The sequence below is a fragment of the Mus caroli genome, chromosome 7 (assembly GCF_900094665.2).
Source record: "Mus caroli chromosome 7, CAROLI_EIJ_v1.1, whole genome shotgun sequence".
Taxonomy (NCBI): domain Eukaryota; kingdom Metazoa; phylum Chordata; class Mammalia; order Rodentia; family Muridae; genus Mus; species Mus caroli.
In genome coordinates, this window is record NC_034576.1 from 68,992,917 (window position 1) to 69,012,913 (window position 19,997).

The 19,997-nt window shown below is 50.7% G+C and overlaps 1 protein-coding gene across 1 annotated transcript in view; it reads right to left on the reverse strand.

Annotated features, from left to right (window-relative positions):
- Positions 1-9,079: 9,079 nt before the first annotated feature.
- The window catches only part of Lrrk1 (leucine rich repeat kinase 1), a 129,063-nt gene continuing 118,145 nt past the window's right edge, over positions 9,080-19,997 (reverse strand). The window contains exons 30-34 of the mRNA XM_021167567.2: positions 16,895-17,012; positions 15,836-15,952; positions 12,417-13,267; positions 12,108-12,209; positions 9,080-10,426 (exon numbers count right to left, since the gene is read on the reverse strand). Coding sequence (XP_021023226.1) covers positions 10,249-10,426; positions 12,108-12,209; positions 12,417-13,267; positions 15,836-15,952; positions 16,895-17,012 — 1,366 coding nt within the window. The 3' untranslated portion in view covers positions 9,080-10,248. The remainder of the gene's footprint in view (positions 10,427-12,107; positions 12,210-12,416; positions 13,268-15,835; positions 15,953-16,894; positions 17,013-19,997) is intronic.

A 19,997-nucleotide genomic window follows, 5' to 3' on the forward strand; every position in this document is an offset into this window, starting at 1 on the left:
AGAGACAGAGAGACAGAGACAGAGATAGGCAGGTACACACACATACAGAGAGACAGACAAAGTCAGAGACAGACAGACACAACACACACACAGGCAGACAGATAGGCAGAGCAGACATACACAGAGACAGGCAGATACACACACATACAGAGAGACAGACAAAGTTAGAGACAGACAGACACAACACACACACAGGCAGACAGATAGGCAGACAGACAGACATGTACCACAGAGAGAGAGAGAGAGAGAGAGAGAGACAGACAGACAGACAGACAGAGACAGACAGACATACATGCACAGAGAGAGAGAAAGAGAGAGACACACAGGCACCATCAGACATACACAGAGACAGACAGGTACACACACACACACACACATACAGAGAGACAGAGTCAGAGACAGAGACAGACACACACACAGAGACAGACAGATAGGTAGACAGACAGACACAAACAGAGAGACAGACAGACAGGCAGGCAGACAGATAGACATACACCACACACAGAGACAGACACAGACACAGACAGAGAGACAGACATATACTCCCCCCCCCCCCCACACACACACAGAGGAGGTAGGAAGGAGATAGACTGTAGGGACAAAGGGGGGAGGAGAGAGGGAGACAGACTGCAGAAGCCTGTGATATGAAAAAGCCAAGACACATTTAACATTTTCCTTATTGCACATGGAATGCAAAACACCAAGTAGAAAGTTCCATGCCATCTCCCCCATAATCTGGCCCCAAGGCACACAGGGCTTTTCTGGTTCCTTGGTTGCCTGATCACCTACTTCACACACAGTCACAAGGGTTCCTTCTTCCCCAGAAGAGGTCACACGTGGTAAAGTCAACTCATGAAGTCCACAGACCCTTCTTAGAGGACCCACAAATCCAGAGTTAAACATTTCTTAGCTGACCCTGTCCTGTTTAGATAGGTTGCACAGCCGAGACAGGCTGGGCTGTTGCATACGGGTGCCCCCTGGATGCTGGAAAGGAAACTGCTCCAGAGAACTGACCAAGGGAAGAGCAGGGCTGATGTTGGGAGGACCAGGCTGAGGAGGCTGGCACCTATGGCCTTCCTCCCTACTAGGCCCCAGGGAAGCACATCTTGTTTACTGGCCAAGTCCACCTGCTGGCCATCATGGTCACTGTGTTGGTCACTGCTGGGGGGAGGCTGTACTATTTCCCTGAGCTCCTGTCACAGTCAGCTGAGAGCTCAGGAGAGCTTTCATGACGGGGTCCAGTGGAAGCATGGCATGTTTACTTGGCCATAAGGAAGCCCTGACCTCCATTGAGGCCTCATTGTTCTGTGTCTCTGGCATTTGGGAACTCTTCCTCCTAGTTCCAGGCTGTGGCTTTAGTGTGTCCCCTTCCTGAGACCTGGTGGGTAAGGGAAGCCTTGGTGCAATCTTGTCCACAGCCCGTGCTTTTTGGAGCAATGGTGTTTCTCTATAGAGCCTTGTTGCCTGGGGTCCCTCTGATAGGAGCAGCCATGTGCAGGAGCTGAGGCAGAAAAACCCACATAGCCTAGTCTCTGGATCAAAGTTTCTTCCCTCCATTGTGACGGGGCAAAACAGCGCAGAGGCTCCGCCATCTTGTCTTCTTGCTGAGGCTGATTCCAGGTCTAATTAGAATCCTATCTCCTTGATGGAGAGTCCCTTGGAAAACTACCCAATTGTAGTCTAGAAACTGAAGGTCAGGGTATGCTAGCTAACTTAGCCTTGTTAAGACTGCTTGTTTGGCTGGGCGTGGTGGCGCATGCCTTTGATCCCAGAGGCAGAGGCAGGCGGATTTCTGAGTTCAAGGCCAGCCTGGTCTACAGAGTGAGTTCCAGGACAGCCAGAGCTACACAGAGAAACTCTGTCTCGACCCCACCCCCCCCAAAAAAAACAGACTGCTTGTTTGTCACAGACACTATTGCATATGCCAGCAAGATTTTGCTGAAAAGACCCTGATATAGCTATCTCTCATGAGGCTATGCCAGTGCCTGGCAAATACAGAAATGGATGCTCATAGTCATCTCTTGGATGGATCACAGGGTCCCCAATGGAGAAGCTAGAGAAAGCACCCAAGGAGCTGAAGGGGGTCTGTAATCCTATAGGAGAAAAAACAATGTGAACTAACCAGTATCACCTGAGCTTGTGTCTCTAGCTGCATATGTAGCAGAAGATGACCTAGTTGGCCATCATTGGGAAGAGAGGCCCCTTGGTCTTGCAAACTTTATATGCCCCAGTACAGGGGAACGCCAGGGCCAAGAAGTGGGAGTGAGTGTGTGGGGGAGGGTATAGGGGACTTTCGGGATAGCATTTGAAATGTAAATGAAGAAAATATCTAATAAAAAATTTTTTAAAAGACTGCTTGTTTGTGAGGAACCTTCTCCAGCTAACCGTTCATCTAGCTAACCTGTCTATTTGTGTGGGGACACCCCCGCCCCCCCGAGCCACCAGGCTGGTAAACTACCTACTTTAGCTTCTCTCCAAACTCCTTGCTTCAAACTGCTCACAATGCGAAGGCCCCTCTGCTGCTGCAAGTGAGATGCCTGGACAAGGTCTCTGCCTTTAAAAACTTCATGTTTTGTGGTGTGGTCCCAGCTGGCCAGAATTAAGACTTTGAATAGGCCATGAACTTTGAGTGTTCATCACTGGTGGGCTACCCGTAACATCATGACTTGTCCCCAGGAATATAGAAGACATCATGCTTGCCCTGTATGTGAGGAATGGTGACAGGGACAGAGGGAAAGAGTGAAGGAGAAAGAGAGGGAGGGAGGGAAGGAGAGAGAGTGGGAGAGAGAGAGAGAGAGAGAGAGAGAGAGAGAGAGAATATGCATGTGTGTGTGTGTGTGTGTGTGTGTGTGTTTGTACACTCAGGGTCTTCTTACTGTCTGTAAGTTCAGTTCCAAGGGATCTGACACCTTCTTCTGGCCTCTGCAGACACCTGGATGGGCTGGCTAGTTTTATGTCAACATGATGCAAGCCAGAATCCTTTGGGAAGAGGGAACCATTTGGCAAGAGGGAGCCTTAAGTGAGAAAACTCCTCACCAGATTGGTCTGTGGGTGTATACATAAAATAAAAACAAATAGCTCTTTAAAACAAGCTACTTTTATCACTACAACTCAGATAGAGAGTTCACAGGCCTTTACTGTCTGGCTGCCTTGATCTGAGAGTGCAGTGACCTCAAGAGGAGGAGGCATTTTCTGGTCTCTTCCACTTCACCCCTGCCCTCTCCTGTTTCCCCTGCAGATCTGGGCAGAGGCTGTCCTGTGTGAGAAGGGTTGGCTGGGATGGTCCTTGAAGTTAGAGGGGTGGTAGTTCTACATGGGATTACTTCACCCTACACAGAACTCAGTACCCCTCAGAGGATGCCCTTCTAAGGAGGAGTGTGGTGGGCAGCTCTGGCCTCTGTGCTGAGGGAGATCTGCTCTGTGCCCTTCTAGAAACCAGTGTGTACTCCCAGAGCAGGGGCCAGGTATGGCTCAGAGGATAGAAGAGTATCTTCTAGAAGGTATGCCAAGTCCTGTCAGGTCTGCCACAGACTCAACTGAGGCTGGGACTAAAGATGGGGCCAAACCCAAGCCCAAGAGGGACTGATTTAGAGGCCAAAGCCAGAGTTGTACCCGAGTGAACAGTGATGGGTTTTGGTGTGAATCTCTGGTGAATGATGGAAACCCCTGTTGTTCTCAGGCCACAGTGTGAGAAATGTGAGGTAGTGTGTCGTGCCTAAAGGCCTCAGGGATGTATAGCCGGAGCTAAGGAAACATAAACATGCACCCTGGTAGAGCGTGTTCTTCCTTGTGTCCCTTTGGGCTAAGTCATGTTGGGGTTCTTTGCATTGGTTCCTCCCAGTCAGACTGAGGCCCTTCTGTGGTTAGGGTCCTTCAGCCTCCTGTGTTGAGAGATTTAGGGACCCTGATTGGTTTTTCTCTTTGCTTCCTAGTTGTGAGGTAGACAGTTAGCTTTGCCATTCAGTCTAGGTCATTACCGTCTGGTTCCTAAACCAGAAGTCCAAAGCAATGGACCTGGGGGATCTCAGGCTGTGAGATAAAGATATTTTTATAAAGCTAATTATCTCAGACATTTCAGTATAGCGAAGGGAACTGAGTATCGTGTGCCCAAGAGCTACAAAGTAGTGGCCCACAGAGGCTGGGTGCGCCTTAAGGATGGGAGTGTCCGTGAGGCCTCAGAGCTTAACCACAAGGATCCCACTAGTCATCTGTCTAAAAAAGTGTGTCTGTCAGTGGAGACAGAAAAGGGAGACAGTATTGCTGTGTGAGAACAGTGTCTCCATTAAACTGAAAATGCTCTGGTGTACTGGGCACTCTGAGGGGCCATGGCTTCTGGAAGCAGCCGGTGGAGGCTGGCATGTACTGGAACTGATGAAGTCTCAGGGCAGTATACCTAGACTGAAGTAGATTCGGAAGCTGGGAGCCTAGGGGCGTGTGTCTGGGCAGTGGAGTCAGGAGAGCATGGGGCCACCAAAAAGTATCACATAGCTCCTAAGAGCTCAGCTGGGGGGTTGGGGTGGGGATGGGGAGCCAGCATCCTGTGCAGAGGCTCACTCACGTGAGTGAGTCCTGACTCTGCCTCACAGACTTTATAAGCAGGGAAGCATGAAGCAGGGCTCTGGCAAGGAGTGAGGATGCACCATGGTGCTAAAGGTCTGTCTTTGAGGCCAGGCTCCAATGCTGAGAAAAGTTGTTCCAATTGGCCAGGTGGTCTGGCACTGCCTGGTGGAGGCCATTCATGCTTCTCAGAGGTGTGACACTCAAAAACAGACTTTCCTGTGCTTCTGAAACTCCCACAGGAGATGGGGTTGAAAGGTACGGGAATCTCCGTCCAGGTGTCACAGTATCTCTGCGTCTGTCTTGACCTTCTCGAGAGAGGGTTACTTGCCTCTCAGGGCCAACATGCTCCCGGGTTCTGACAGCTGCAGCCCCTGCTACAGATAGAAGACTCGGTTCCAGGAAGCAGTCTGCTACCCCAAGGGCAGCATTATCTACAGTACTGGAATGTTCTCTGTGCAGATTCTCTGTGCAGAATGACATTTCCTCCCAGGCTTAAAGGAGCAAGGCGCTGGAGTCTTGCTTGAGTAGTGGATCGTTTCTATATTCTGGGAAGTAAAAAACTGACAAAACGTATTCTTTTGGCATTGGCTGCTGTGATGCTCAGAGTCCCAAGGCAAGACCAGCCGCAGCAAGAAAGGCCGTGTGTCAGCCCAGTAGTCATTTTTATAGTATCTAAAGTGATTTTTTTTTAAAAATATAACTCAGATCTTAGTCTTATTATAAAAGAAATTACTCAGTTAAACCAGAAGAGAACCAACAAAAACCAGTAGTGACCTCAGGAGCCAGAAATGGTCATAGATCAGATTTTGGTCTTTTAAATCTTTTATACATTTGTAAATGAAAAACATTATGTGTGTGATTATTTGCATACACCCAAGGCCTCACTTGGTACATCGTGAATACCTTCTCTTGCTTTCGGTTGGTTGGGTTTTATGTTCCAAAGGTCCACCATGGAGCCTTGTTGAGGGGTGAACTGTGAATTGCGTCCCCTCAGGATCCGCTAGCTGAAGCCCTTACCCTAGTGCTTTGGAATGTGACCACAGGCCAGGCTTCCTGTGGCTGACAGAGAGTGATAGCCATCCTAAGTATGTCACAATATGGATCACGTGCAATGTGACAAGTCCACAGTGGACCACGGATCCAGGTCTATGCTGCCATTTCCAGGGACGTGGAGGGAAATCCTAGAACCTCCAGATCTGGGGGGTGATGTGGGCAGTCCCTGCCTCTAACACATGACTTGTGACAGCCGTACATGGTGAGATCCTACTGTGAAGCATCGGTGTGCATCTTCCTTCTGAGCCTGGGCCCTTTTCTGGGTTCTGTGGGCTCCAAGGATGCAGGGATTGGGGCTGTTGCCTGGCAGCCATTTGGATGTACCCTTCAGGCAGGAAGAGAATATTTGCTGCTGATGCTGTGTGTATCAGGCTCCTAAATCTACCTGATATGGAGAAATAAACCAGTTCTTAAATCACCAAGGTGCAAGTCTATGGAGGTGCAAGTCCCTCATATGAGATCCTGGGGTAAGTGCATGGAACCTGAATACTTCCTCTCAAAGGTGTTACATTCTCCTCGGGTGACTGACGGTGACACTATGGAAATGTTTTTGCAAGTATTTACTGTCCTGTATTGTTTGAAGAGAGAAAGACCAGAAATGAAATTGGCACATGGCCTGCCCCGTTCCACATCCTTCCTTACCTTTTTCATTCCAAGCTGATTAATGTTTTAGATCTTGGAAGGCTGACTTGCTCTATTGACTTACTGGATGCTGAAGACCAAGGGTTCCAACTTCCTCCCTACCTTGGAGCTAGCCCCTTTGTGTGTGTGTGTGTGTGTGTGTGTTAGCTTTATAGAAGGCTGCAGAACCATAATCCATAAAGAGATAAAAACCAAACTCAAATCAGCCTTAGTTAGCTGGTGCTCGGCCAGATTTCTAGAGTCTGACCTCGGGGCAGTATATTCGAGCCATATTTAAGCTCAGCAAACTTTTGGAAAAGAAATCTCTCGATGACACTTAATTCAGTCCCAGGCGTACAACAAAACTTAAGGCATGTTTACATCGATGCTCTTTACAAAGTACATATGGCTTCTTCCACAAAGATGGGTTCTGTTGTCTCAGAAGCAATGCTGAAGATAAGCATCTATGGAGAGTGACTGAGCTACACATAAAGCCCGTGGGAATCAGGAATGACCTGGCCCTAAGATAACATAGAGGTTACTTAGGCTGCGGTAAGTGCAAGTGATACAAAGCTACATGGGGTTTGGCTGTCCTCAGTTGTCCTGGGGCAGGCTGTTGGCTGTTCTTCCAGGGTGAACAGCATGGAGTTCAGGCATAAAGGTGAGTGTCCTTTCTGCATCAAGAGTGCAGTGGTGGTGTCTGGGAGCCCTGGGAAGCTCTCACCCACTGTGCTTTTGCTTCATGCTATTGGCTGGTTGTCTCCCAACCCAACACATGCTCATGATATTCTGACCTACTTGGGTATTATCATGGAAATCGATCTTGGTAGGCGGAGTCTGGGTTCATTTTCTGGCTGTGGTCAGAGCATACAGGCAGGGTCCTGTCTCAGGACTGGCTTTGTTTTGGGTTTTGAGGCAACGTCTCTCTTTACAAAGTTCTGGCTGACCTGGAACTTGCTTTGTAGACCAGGCTGGCATCGAACTCACAGACATCCTCTTGCCTTCTCCTCCTGAGTGCTGAGACTAAAAGCACGCACTACCATGCCTGCCGTAGCTCTTGACTTCCTAAGGATGCTCTGGAAAGTCCTACTCAAGCACAACCAAACTGCCTGAATAGAGCACAGGCTCCACTACTAGCAAAGGCTTCTGGGAAATGGCAGACTGGCAAAATAAGCTGTTGAGTACAAGAGGGTACAGCTACTACAACTAACACCCCACCTGGTTCTATTTCTTTGGCCTGATCTCTATTCAATGGGCAATGGTGCACTGGACAGCTGTAATAGTGTGCTGGGTGTGTGGGTGGGGTGGGGGTGGGGAGCAGGCTGGGCACTCCCTTCTTGATGGTAGTCTAGTCACCCAGTTATGGCCAGCTCCTTCACAGGGCCTTTGCTTGTGTAAGCTCTGCTATGTGAGGCCCTGCGATCTCCCATAAACGCTGTTTCTCGGCAGCACCCCCCCATCTGGGCTGCCCCCCCCCCCCAGCCTCTCGTCATTGGCTGCTGGTCTCTCGATTTCTTTCCTCTCTTGCTCCTTATTTTGTTTGGATGTCCACTGTCACCCCTGCCCTCTTGAGCAGAGAGGCCTCAGCAGCAGAGTGTCTTTGGGTGATTGCCAGTGTGACACTGCCTAGTGGCTCAGCAAGAGTTCAAGAAACCATGGCTGGTCCTTTAGTCCTTATAACTTGAGGGTGACGGAAGCCATTTTATCGTGTGGAGGGGCCGTGTCTCTTTATGACACCAGCCTGTGCATGGCATTTATCTGTTTTCCAACTGTGTTTTTTTTTTTTTTTTTTTCTTATGGATGAATATGAATTTTGCATACAGGGTAAGGGAACTGCTCATCTTTCATTTATGTTATAAATATACTTTAAAAGTGATAGTTATTAATTTAGTATGTGTGTATACACAACTTGTTGGAGTTGGTTCTCTCTTTCCACCACCTGGGTCCTGGGGATTGAACTCACGTCTTTAGTCTTGCCCACAAGCTCCTTTATATGATAAGTCATCTCATCAGCTCTGTGGGTTTTTTTTTTCTTCTGTCAGTTGTTTACCTTTGTGGTACAGTTTCCTTATAGGTGTTTATATTGTTGTTTTTATTTTTTGTTTGTTTGTTTTCGAGACAGGGTTTCTCTGTAGTCCTGGCTAGCCTGGAACTCACTCTTTGGACCAGGCCTCAAACTCAGAGATCTGCCTCCTGCATGCTGGGATTGAAGTTATATGCCACCACTGCCCAGGTCTCTTTTAGGTTTTCAATTCTTCTGTGGTCAAGTTCATTAGCTGTTTCCCTTCAGGTTCCTGGTGTTTATGTGAAAGTCCTCCTTCCCTGCCTATGAGGCTCGGTTTAGGGCTCGGTTTGTGGACAGAAGATGAGACACTAAAGGCTAAAGGTGGGCTGAGTCTGCAAAGCTGGGAGGCTGTCCTGTAGCACAGCAGCCTGAGAACCAGTGACACAGGGTGCAGGCGCAGGGCAGTCAGGGCAGTCAGGGCCGGGCTCCTGTTTGGAGATCCAAGCAGGCAGCTTTGGGACGTCAGGGGAGAAGAAAAGCCAGTGACCTCCAAGGCTCACCATAGAGATCAGGGTGGGAAACGGAGGTGAGGGCTTCAGCACCCATAGTGCTTAAGGTCTGGTCCTCAGGATTCAGAGCCTGGCTCACAAAAGGAAATGAGAAGCTAGCTTTCTTCAGAGCTGAGGCCAACAGGAAAGCAACTGCCCATGGGAATCACTACAGGGCATCCGGGAACACCCAGCAGTGGGCTGAGAGGGGTGGCCCATGTGTACCCTGGGCAACAAGGGGACCTGGGAAGGCCAGAGCCTGTGTGTCGCACTCAAGAGACAAAGGCCATGGTTTCGTCTAAGTCTGTTTATTCTCAGATAACACGAGTCTCACCAGCATGCGCACCCCGCAACACATCTTACGTTTTCTTTTTTATAATTTAATTCTAGAAAAGGTTCAGTAACCTGAGCCAAATACAGTCTCACATTCAAACGTGAGTTCTAGGTTAGGCATCCTCTAAGGGCGAGGCTCGGCAAAGATGTGGGTGCGTGTGCACACGTGTGCACAGGATTTATAAAATGGTCCCCGTTGTGCCCGTACACCCTGTTAACAACTTGGCTTTTCTTCATCTGCTGTCCACGTGGGCAGTAAATGTTTGGCAAATACATAATTCAGTATAAGTCCCATACGATGGGATTTCACAACCAGGCCTAACCGCTGAGATATTACTTAATTTGTTAAAGTGATAAACAAGATTATGATGTGCAAACAAACAGGGCTTGTGCTCCAGCTGTGTCCAAGTTTATTTTACCAAGCCATAAACACAGGCCCTTTCTCTGGGCCCAGAGATTGGGTTTCTCCTTCCTTTTGTTGGGGGAGAAGAATGTAAAGGGGGACCAGGGGCCCTTGCACTGGGCTTTCCGGCCATGACTCTTGAAGGAATCCATTCATCCCCGCTATTGGGCAATGCTGCCTGCCCAGGTCCTTCTGGGGTTTCCCATGTGTAGCCTTTGCCAAGCAGGAGATGTGATCTCAGTTCCACCAAGCTGGGCCTCACACTCCAGGGATTCAGAGCCTTGTGAAACAGGCTGAAAGACTGGGGTCTTTGGGGGAAGGAGGGCCAGGGGTCATAGCCCTCCTCCCACCTTACCCCGAACTGCTCCTCAACCAAGACTCTGTAGTGTAATTCCATCTGAGGCCTGGCGATAAAAAACGGACAGGCCCATTCATTATGCCAGGAAGGCTTGGAGTGGGGTCACTCGCCCCGGCTCCTGGAAGCCTATGGAAGAGGCAAGAGGAGGCCTCTCTCAACCAGACCCTGTGGCTTCCCATGGGCTGGTAACTTTCCCCTCAGAACCTGAGAACTCCCAAACTGCCAGTAGCTCCTAGCTTCTCAGCCCTTCTTAGCAGAAGGCTTAGCAAAGAACCCGCTTGTCTTCTGTGCCCTAGGAGGGCTGGAGCTGAGGGGTCAGGCAGTGGCTCGGACCTGCTGGCTCCACTCAGAGGCCCTTCCATAGGCATTACCTTCTCTTGCGAGTACAAGCCTCCAGCCGGCCCAGCTCCTCATAGGACTGGTAGAAGATGTCAAACTCCCTGGCGCCCCAGCCCCTCCAGACAGCCAGGCACCACTCCGTGTTTTCGTTTGCAAAGCCACACACTACGGTGTCCTTTGCCACCACTGCAGCATCCACCAGAACCCTGCAGAGAGATGGGGGATCTATGATCACCCACAGGAGTCCTCACTAGGTCAGGGTGGGGCCTCCCTCTTCATGGATATCCTTGAAGGGGGCGGAGTTACTAAGAGGGTGTCATAAACAGCTCAGTCTGGCTCTAGAATGAACTTGAAAGTCCTGATTCTACCTGGTAATCTGGCCTATGGGATGGGGCCTTATAATGTACCTAAAAGGCCAAGGGTACCCGTTTACTTTTGTAAGCATTCGCTGTAGACTAATGCTCTGGAAGATGACAGACTCAGGAGACTGAGAGGAATATGTTAGGCAGAAGATCTGCTATCTTCAGGCCACGGCTGTTTATGTTGTTTCTGAGGCTGTGAGCTGTTTGTGCATGGTCTGTGCATGCATGGCAAGTTTCTGCTCAGGCATTCTCTCTGTCCTGATGGTGTCTCTGCAGGGCTGCTGGCCCATCTCTGGGTCTGGTCTCCTCCTCCTCCTAGGCCCAGGGACTGAGCCCCACTACACATGAAGGCTCTCTTTCACCAAGGTATCAAGAGTCTCTGGTCCTTCCTTGCTTTTTTAGCTGGCCAACTCGGGTCTTTCTCCTTCTAGCAAATGTGCCCGACTCTTGATAAAACCTGTCTCAGGGTGGGGGTGGGGGTGTGACTAGAAAAGGATACCAGTATAGTCAGAGTAGGTGTGCCAAGGCCAACCAACCTGGTTCTGAGGACCCATTTGTTTCCCAAAGCCCAGCTTGGCAGCTGGGAACTACTTGGACACAAAGCTTCCTTTTACCAGGTCAGCCAGGGTTCAGGAGCAAAGCCTGATCTTATTTCCAGAGTCGTTCACAGAGAGGATCCCAGGACTCACTGAGAAAGCCCAGTGCTAGCAGGCAAGTGACTGGATGTGGCATGAGTGACTGGCTGTTTGTCACTGCTCTGGGCAGAATGGGACTGTGCGATGATATTAAAGATGAATAAAGACCTTTGTCCAAGGATGAGTGACAGCGCATGCTGCCAGTGAATCTACTACGATGGGAAATACTTCACACGTTTGGCTTTAGGGACTTTCATGGGGAGCTTCAGGGTAAGGGATAAACACTGCCAAGAACTCTGGCTTAATGCCAGGCTCCCATCTCCCTGGCCACGAAGACTGGGCCCTGGACTGTTGTCCTCACAGCAGCGACTGGCATGTCTCCTAGCGCTACTCACTGCAGATTAGCATCAAGTCACACTCTCAGGCTCAGAGAGAGGAGCTGCAGAGTGGGACAATGTCACCTGGCCCTATCTGGTGCTTCATGGGGCTGGTGGGTCCCCTAACATTGGGGTGGGGGACCTCTCCTGTTTGGTAGGAAGGACAGTGAACCAATTGGAGAGACCTTCCGTTTCAATCCCAGCTGAATCTGGCCCTGGTGATACACCTTTGGCAGTGTACTTGATCCACAGGTACACAGACACCTCAGAAATAGATATCCTTGGCCAGTGGTTGATGCTCTATTCAGCTGCCATGCTGAACCTCAGGAGCTGCCTGGAGGACCCCACCTTGCTTCTGTTTGGCTCTGTGGCCACACTGGTGGATCCAGAGGCTTAACTGTGGGAACCCAGGGGGTAGCAGGGCTGCTGTGCTGTCTAGTGGGCATGTTAGTGAGTCCTAAGGTTTCCCACACTCCTCCCCCCCCAGCCATATAGAAGGGTTCTCAATCTTACCCGTGCCGATTGAGCTCTCGGGCTTTTAAAACAGCGATGACTCTGCCCCGCTGGGCACCTGAATCCTTCTCCAGGCCGATGACAATGATATCTCCGCCATGTCTAAAGGACCAAAACCAAGACAGGGGAAGAGCTGGCTCAGGATGCTGTGCTATCCAGATCACTCTCAATTCTAAAACCGAATGGCAAGGCCTGCTCGGCAGAATGGCCCAGATGGATCTGGGAATCTTTAAGGAAGCCACAGGTTCCACTCAACCTAGCCCCAAAGCAAGAGGCTCAGAAATGATACTTCCACACCACAAAGCTTACCTAGGAACCCAAATGAGGTCTTTGACAGCAAGCACCTTCACAGCCTGCAGGTGCTGGCTGAACGTCTCCCCATCCATGGGGCTCAGGTCATGCTCAGTTCTGTCAGAGGTGACACTGGGCTCCTGCAGCCTGTCTGAGTCTTCATAGTTGGCAGAGAAAGGCACACTGGAATAGCTGGTGAGGGAGCTGGGCAGACTAGAAGGGGACCTGGGATCTTGGTGGGGCGGGGACGAAGAATAAGAGGACATGGAGCAGTAGTCAGTGAGCGAGTCCTGGTGGGTGAGGATCTGCGTGCCCAGCTCCTCGCTGTACATGATGCTCACGTCTGCGATGCACTCTTCCACAGGCTCCTTTGAGGTGGTTTTGTGACTGCCTGGGGTTTCTGGGACTGAGGGCTGCACAGAAAACGTGTCCCTGAGAGGATTGGGGTCCCCACAGAAGTACCGGGCACAGAGCTGGTAGGTGGCTGAGTGGTACATCACTAAGCAATTGGCCTTGTCGTCGAGGCACCAGACCATCTCCTCTCCTCTGCAGTCTGAGCTGCACACAAGTGACGTGACCGTGGATGGGGCTGCGTAGGGCTCCAGCCGCCTGCTGATGTCCAGGATGGTGCAGTCGATGACGAGGAGGCCAGGCCCATTGCTGTACCAGACCTCAGACCCACTGTTGACCACTTCCATTGCCTTCACTGGGTAGGGGTTCTGCCGTGCGTCTTCGTCGGGGATGCAGAACTTGGACCTGTTGGCTGTGTGTGAGCACAGGTAGGAACAGCTTTCTTTTGGGGTGCCCCGTGCCACAGGAAACACAGCCACGAGTCCGTCAGCCAGGCCTGCCAGCACCAGGAAGGAGTTCTGTGGGGGGAAGGGACAGGGACACACGATATTCTTTCATGTCACACATGCGAAGAGAGAAACCGCAGACACCAGACTCATCAGTCTATGTGCCTCAAGTGGTCACATGATCTTCCATAGTGCCTCAGAGAAGTAAAGCCTTTGAAATCTTGGCCTGCTCAGGGGTCTCAGGACTCTGTCCAGAGATGATGTAGCCTTGCCCCAGCAGAGCCACACCCATCACTGGTGCTGCAAGGCAAGAGATGAGCCAGGGAGAACAGTGCCCTTAGTGCCAAGGGCATCAAGCAAGGGTGCCACCACCTGGCACTGGTCCCTTGCTGGATGAGCAGCGGGGAGCTGCCTTTCCTGGATGCCATGAAGGCCTCATGAAAGGCAGGGCAGAATGCTCTCCCTGTTGTAGATAGTTTATTAACATGACAGCTGTTATAGGCATGAGTTCTGTTCGTTGCTCACACGGTGGAGAACTCCAGAAAAGCAGGGGGCAGATCTCTGTGCCCACCACTATCACCTGGGCACTGCACTGGCACAGGAAAGGGTTAAGTCTGAGATACCTCTGTGGCCTGGGATCCCACTGTTTCCTTCAAGTGGACAATCTATGACTCTGGAAGAACGAGCTTCTAGCTTAACTCTCCTGCTGGCATGTCTTGGTCCCATGTGCCCACATCCGCACTCTGAAGAGCCTGTGCTGACACTACTGAGGAGTTTGACGTACCACAAAGCACCATTTCCTCTGTAGCCACCGCCACCGGTTACTAAGCAGAAGCCAAAGTTGCAGGTACAAAGCCAAATACAGGCTTCCTGGGGTATCGCAGAGCAGAGCAGAGCAGAGCAGAGCAGAGCAGAGCAGAGCAGAGCAGAGCAGAGCAGAGCAGAGCAGAGCAGAGCAGAGCAGAGCAGAGCAGAGCANAGAGCAGAGCAGAGCAGAGCAGAGCAGAGCAGAGCAGAGCAGAGCAGAGCAGAGCAGAGCAGAGCAGAGCAGAGCAGAGCAGAGCAGAGGAGAGCAGAGCAGAGCAGAGCGAGTGGGTCAGGAAAAGGGCCACAGAACCAAGTCAGAGTTCATGACAGGACCCCAGCCTTGTTCTATCTAGCCAGGAGGAATGGCAGAAAGCCACTTTGTTAGCAGTCAGGGTGCCTGTGTGGAGCTGGGTGGGCAGCTGTTCAGGGTAGTGGAGTGAGTGGCCTCTCACACAACACCCACAGTAAGGAGCCCTAGGAAAATTTCTCAAAATCCATCTTCAGGATCTAGGTCAATAAAGCAGCCAGAGCAAACAGGCCATAAGTCTTTCTGGATCCTGGCCCTGCTGGACGGCGTGGGGAACACCACGTTCGGTGGGTTGTGAGCGTGCTTGTGCAAGAATGCACGCACGGTCTGCCCTTGTGTGGCCTCCGCAGGTCAACCTCCACGGGGGCAGGCACCCTGGGCAGGAGGCTCACACAAGTCCGCTTTATTTCCCCTGCTCTGGCAGGACGTAAGCCCTGGCTGGGGCTCTGGCTGTCAGGGCCCTTCAATAATGCTTTGTGTCCGGTTCTCCCGGCCTCTGGTGTAGAGATCCCAGCTGCCTAGGGTGCTCCTGGGGCTACAGTCATAAATGACTGTTAGGGTCGTTTCATACCCATTTTCTGTCCCTTTTATAAAGAAATGAAGCTAGATCAGGGTGCAGAGAAAAGCTCACAGGTTTGGTGACATACTAAGACATAGCAACCTTTAGCTCCAAGTACCCAGCCTGGAACTCTGGGCTCCGTGGGTCCCAGACCCATTTCATTACTCAATCATCCTCATGTTAGGCAGACAAATGGGGACCACATAAAGGGCAGGCAGCACATTTTAAAAAGCGGTGCTAGGAAGTGATGCTTATGCACTGGTGGAAGGCACGCGTTGTACCCACAGGCCCCTTGTCACCTGATTGGATCCAGGGAAGGAAGCAGAACTTGGGAGAGCAAGCAGTGCCACCCAATTTCTCGGAGGAGTTCCTGACAGTTCACCAGAAGGGAAGGTGAAGCTCCCGTGTCCACTGTTTGGAGGAGAAGGCCCAGGACCAGTCAAGAGGTGGCCTTGCCAGCCCTAGTGAGGCAAGATTCCATGCCAAGATGCGGTGGAGCTGGGGCTGGGGAGTGCACTGAGTGAATGGGGTTAGGAGGGTGAGGAAGTGGGTCTGCTCTGCAATGCTGGGCAATGCTGGGTAATGCTGGGTAATGCTGGGCAAAGGACTGAGGCCTGGGAAGGAAAGCAAGTCTTTGAGAGAAGGCAGAGGCAGATGAAAGGGAATCAGCTATGCCCACTAATCAGAAAAAACAGTGGCCAGGGCAGAGGAGAGGCTCCTGATGCCTTTATCAAGAGAAGGAGCCATGTTTACTTCATTATCCGCACCAGCGTGAGCCTCATCTAAACCAGGGGCACTGGCATTTGCTCCTGGACAGTAGGCACAGGTTAACGATGGTTACCTGTGTCTCTAAAGCTGGCTATGACCTGGGCAAGGTGGCCCAGAAAGGTGTGACTCCACTGTCCTCAGCAAGGAGATCCTCCCATACTTGGTGACAGACCTGAATATGCCCCTCTCCCCACCTTACCTTTTTGATAACAGGTACTGCCAAGAAACAGGTGACGACAGCCGGGGTGTCCAGAGCCTGCTGGGGCACACTTAATGGGCACATACCCTTAAGGCTGTAGATATAGATTTTCTGGTCCTGCAAAAAGCAGACAAGCTCGCTGTAAGAGCCAGAGAAGGAAGTGACCTATAGGTATGTCCTATGAGGATGCTTTCAGCCTGGGGAACCCCTTTGGTACCTTTCTAAAGGCAGCATTTTGCTTGCTAATTCATTTCTGCTTTTTGTTTGAAAACTACAGTCTGGAAGAAAGTTAACTCATAGAGGGTCCTGAGGAGTGGGGGATGGAACGTCTCAGAAGCTCCCTTCGGCTATGCATGAGTATACCACTAGCAAAGTGAGGTCACAATACAGTGACAGTGTGCCATGGGCAGAGTCCCTTTACCCCCTCAAGGATGTATATGGGGTCACCTCCTCTGTTCATCACCTTAAAACATATTTGATGAATTTATTGTTGCTATAAAGAATTGTATCGGAATAGGTACTCTTAGAGATCTCTCTGTGTATTCTCCTAAAACAGATCAGTGAGGCTTTCATGCCATGGGTCTCTATGGGTTTTGGGAGATCTATATACTTCTAAACAGTCATGTAGAAGCATTATGATGTTCCGTCCCCTACTCATAACCCTGGAGCATTTGATTTGGAGCGGCGTTTGGATTTCTCATAGGACAGCCACTTGGATCTTTCAATGACTTCTGCATACAGAGGCAGAAGGTCCTCGGAGATGAGCTATGCTCCATGGCCCTCACGGTATTATGAGGAAACCCAGAATGCCATCAACACACCCAGTTTCTCCCGCTGAGCGTCTCTACCTATTCTTACTACCCTGAATCCTAGCTTTGGCCAGCAGGAGCCAGCAGTGATTCCCCCGGTGACCTACCTCACAGGATTGATGACATTATTTTAGGGATCGCTCAGGGACAAGTTGATCTTGACATCTTGTAGTTTTACAAGTCTGGTCCCCCTGGGAACTGTACCTCTCTAACGCTCACCCTGACACAGGCCCTGGAGGCTGACAGTTACCTCCGTGGCTATCCACACTGAGCTCTGGACCTTGAGCTGACAGCTCAACTTCATCCCGGGGCAGGTCATCCTCTGTACTTCCAGAAGGCCCTTCTCTGTGTTGACCACCGTGTAATTCCTGTGGTTAGCAACAACATATAGTTAGTTTCAGATAGCCAGGGGCACCTCCTTCCCCAGGCTGGGGGAATGGCCTTGGAACAGGGGTAATCCTTTAAGCGTGAAGGGTCTATCACAGGTTCATGTTTTAAAGATTTGGTTCCCAGATGTAGGCACTATTTTGGGAGGTTCTAGCAACATTGGGAGGCGAGGCTAGCTGGAGGGGATGGGATATTGGTGGCAGGGCCTTGAAGGATCTATTAGGACCCCGGTCTCCCTCCCCACCTTCTCTGTCTCTCCTGTTTCCTCTCTCTGCATCCTGTCTTCTCAGAAGTAAAAGAGCCTCTGCCACCGTGCTTTTCCTCCCAAGGGCAGGGGACTGAGACAGCAGGGACTGGACACAGTGAGTCTGGATCAGTTATCCACTATTGAGTTGTTTCTGTCAGTTATTTTGTCCACAGTGACACAAAGGTAACTACACACAAAGGATGCTGTCTGCTACCCTGTTCACCTCTTGAAATCAGAAGCACACCTTGCCACATCCCGAGAGACTCAAGGACCAGCCTTCATGCCATTGGGTACATCTGGGTTTGCCTGCTATGCAAGGCTTGACCATGGAAGAGAAAGGGCATTCCAACAGGAAGCCAGAAAGAAAGCCTCCTTTCCTTTTGTGACCTCCAAGGGTTCAGGCACCCATCCCAACATGATGACAAAGGGCGCCTCCATTGGACTGCTCACTGCTCTCCCACTGACCAGAGCCCACCCATCACAGGAACAGAGGCAGCCTCTTGAGCTTAGTAGACAGCTGCAGGCTAAAGATAAGATGTGCAAAGTCTCCACTTGACTGGGTGGAGCTCAAGACACACCTCCAACCTGGGTACTCTGAGAACAGCTCACAGTTAGTGAGGAGAGCAAGCACTTGGCTCACAGGCCAGGATGTGTCCAGCACCACTGCCCCTTCACATGTCCCCAGTGTCCTTTGCATGGAGAAGGGAATGAAGCCAAGTAGAGGAGTGGTTAGTTGGTTAGCCACACTCCCCATAGCTCTTTCTCCTGGTCAGAGAGGAAGTGGAGCAATGGACAGGAGCCACGCTATGAGTTCTTTCCTGGAGCCAGATTTTAGAAGGCTTTCTCCATCCCTGACTGACACCAAACGACTGCAGATGATAAAAACGGATACAAAACTTGAAAACTAAACTTTCTTCAAAGTCCTGTCTATCATTTTAGTCTTTCCTCCTATGTATTGAAAAAAAATTAATGACACTTTGTAAGAAAAATAAAAACTACAGAGAAAAGGCCAGAGTCTAACCACAGTAGTGTCATGCTGCCCTGGTTTTCCTGCCTTCTTCCCTTTCTTCTTCCATGGATCAGTCTGGGGATCTGATCTTCTCTCTCTCCAGGTTCCCTACTCTGTGTGCCCAAGTAGAAGCCCCCTGCCTCACTCTCCCTTCTTTGGTGGGAGTTTTTAAGGACACTTTCTTCTTACTGGAAAAGATCATTTTTTCCCCAGGTCCAACTCTCTCCAGCATCCTGCTCACGTCTGTGATGAAGGGAAAGCAAACATCTTCAGGTGGGTGAGAGAGGGTCTTTCCCAGCATCCGCAGACCTGGCTGGCTCCGGGGTCCCAATAAGATGCTCCCAGAAGCCTCTGCCTGCTTCCTTGCTTCTCTTGTGTCAAATGTTCCAAGCCCAGCCCTGGAGTCAGCCATTTGATAAACCCTGCTTCTCCTTGGTACTTAGAGACCATGTCTAGATCCCGGAGTGCCAGTGGCATTCCTTTGGTCCTCTCCAATGCAAAGAATTGGAAATGTGAACTTATTTTCCCTTTGTCCATGTCCCCACTGACAGCTTAAGAGCCTCAGATCCATGCAAATGTCGGAGTTCATTCTGCTGATCCCACCCTTGTCAACTCTCACATCATCTAAGCCTCCTCTCCCCAGACTGTGAGGCCTGTAAATGCTCTCCACTGAGAGCATCTGAAGACTACACTAACTTGCAAAGCTCTCGTGTTGGGGGCAGAAGGGGCAGCCTGCACCGGACAACCCTAAAGGCCATCACACAAAACCTCCATTCCATGGAGATTTCGTCTCTTGCCACTCTCCTTCCCATGCCCTGCCTCTGGGTCTCAGGAATTCTTTCTTCCTCCTAGTGGGTCTTCCCTACAGCAAACCTCTTGCCTTCTGCTACTGACTGCTCTCTGGCCACACGATGCTGACCGTCAACTGCCTCTTGACCCTTTCCTGGATCTTCAGCTTACTCTGCCTTGAATCATATCTAGCTGGGGACCTTCTAGGGCCATTGTGTATTCTCCCTACTTTACGGTCTCAGGTCCTACGAGCCTTCTCTCTAAATGCCCCATTGAAAGACCCTCACATCCTGCTTCCTCTCTCCTTCCTGGTGAAACAGTCAGGTTTTCAGCCATCTTCAGTCTTAGGAGTTGGAGTGAGCAGAAGTCACATAGCCAGGCTGGTGGGTTTCTTTGTAACTTACAGTGGGTCTCTGTACTTCCCTGCAGGCACCCTGGCTCCCCAGATCATGGTGACCATTTTGGACCTTCTCTTTTCTTCTCAGATATCTCATTCCCCATTCTCACTTCCTGCCACTTTACTATGAAAAAGAGCTGAAACCAGAAAGAGGCTGCCCCACAGCCAGTTATTAGACAGTGACCCTTCTGCTACAGCCTCCTGCCTCCCTCTGGCTCTGGTCCCCTGCCTTCCTTCGGCTCTGGTCTGCTGGCTTCCTTATCCCACCCCATTGGCTGCTCACCCTTCCACCTTCAGCATCATCTAATGTCCGTGTTCAGAATGTGGCTAACTTCATCTTGAAGCAACACTCTCCCTCTCTTCCTGGAATTGGGTTTCCAACACATCCAACCTTTTCTTTGCTTCCCTTAGCTTCAAATCTGTACCCCTCCTCTTTTTTGAGATAGGGTTTTCTGTGTAGCCCTGGCTGTCATGGAACTCACTCTGTAGACCAGGCTGGCCTTGAACTCAGAAATCCGCCTTGC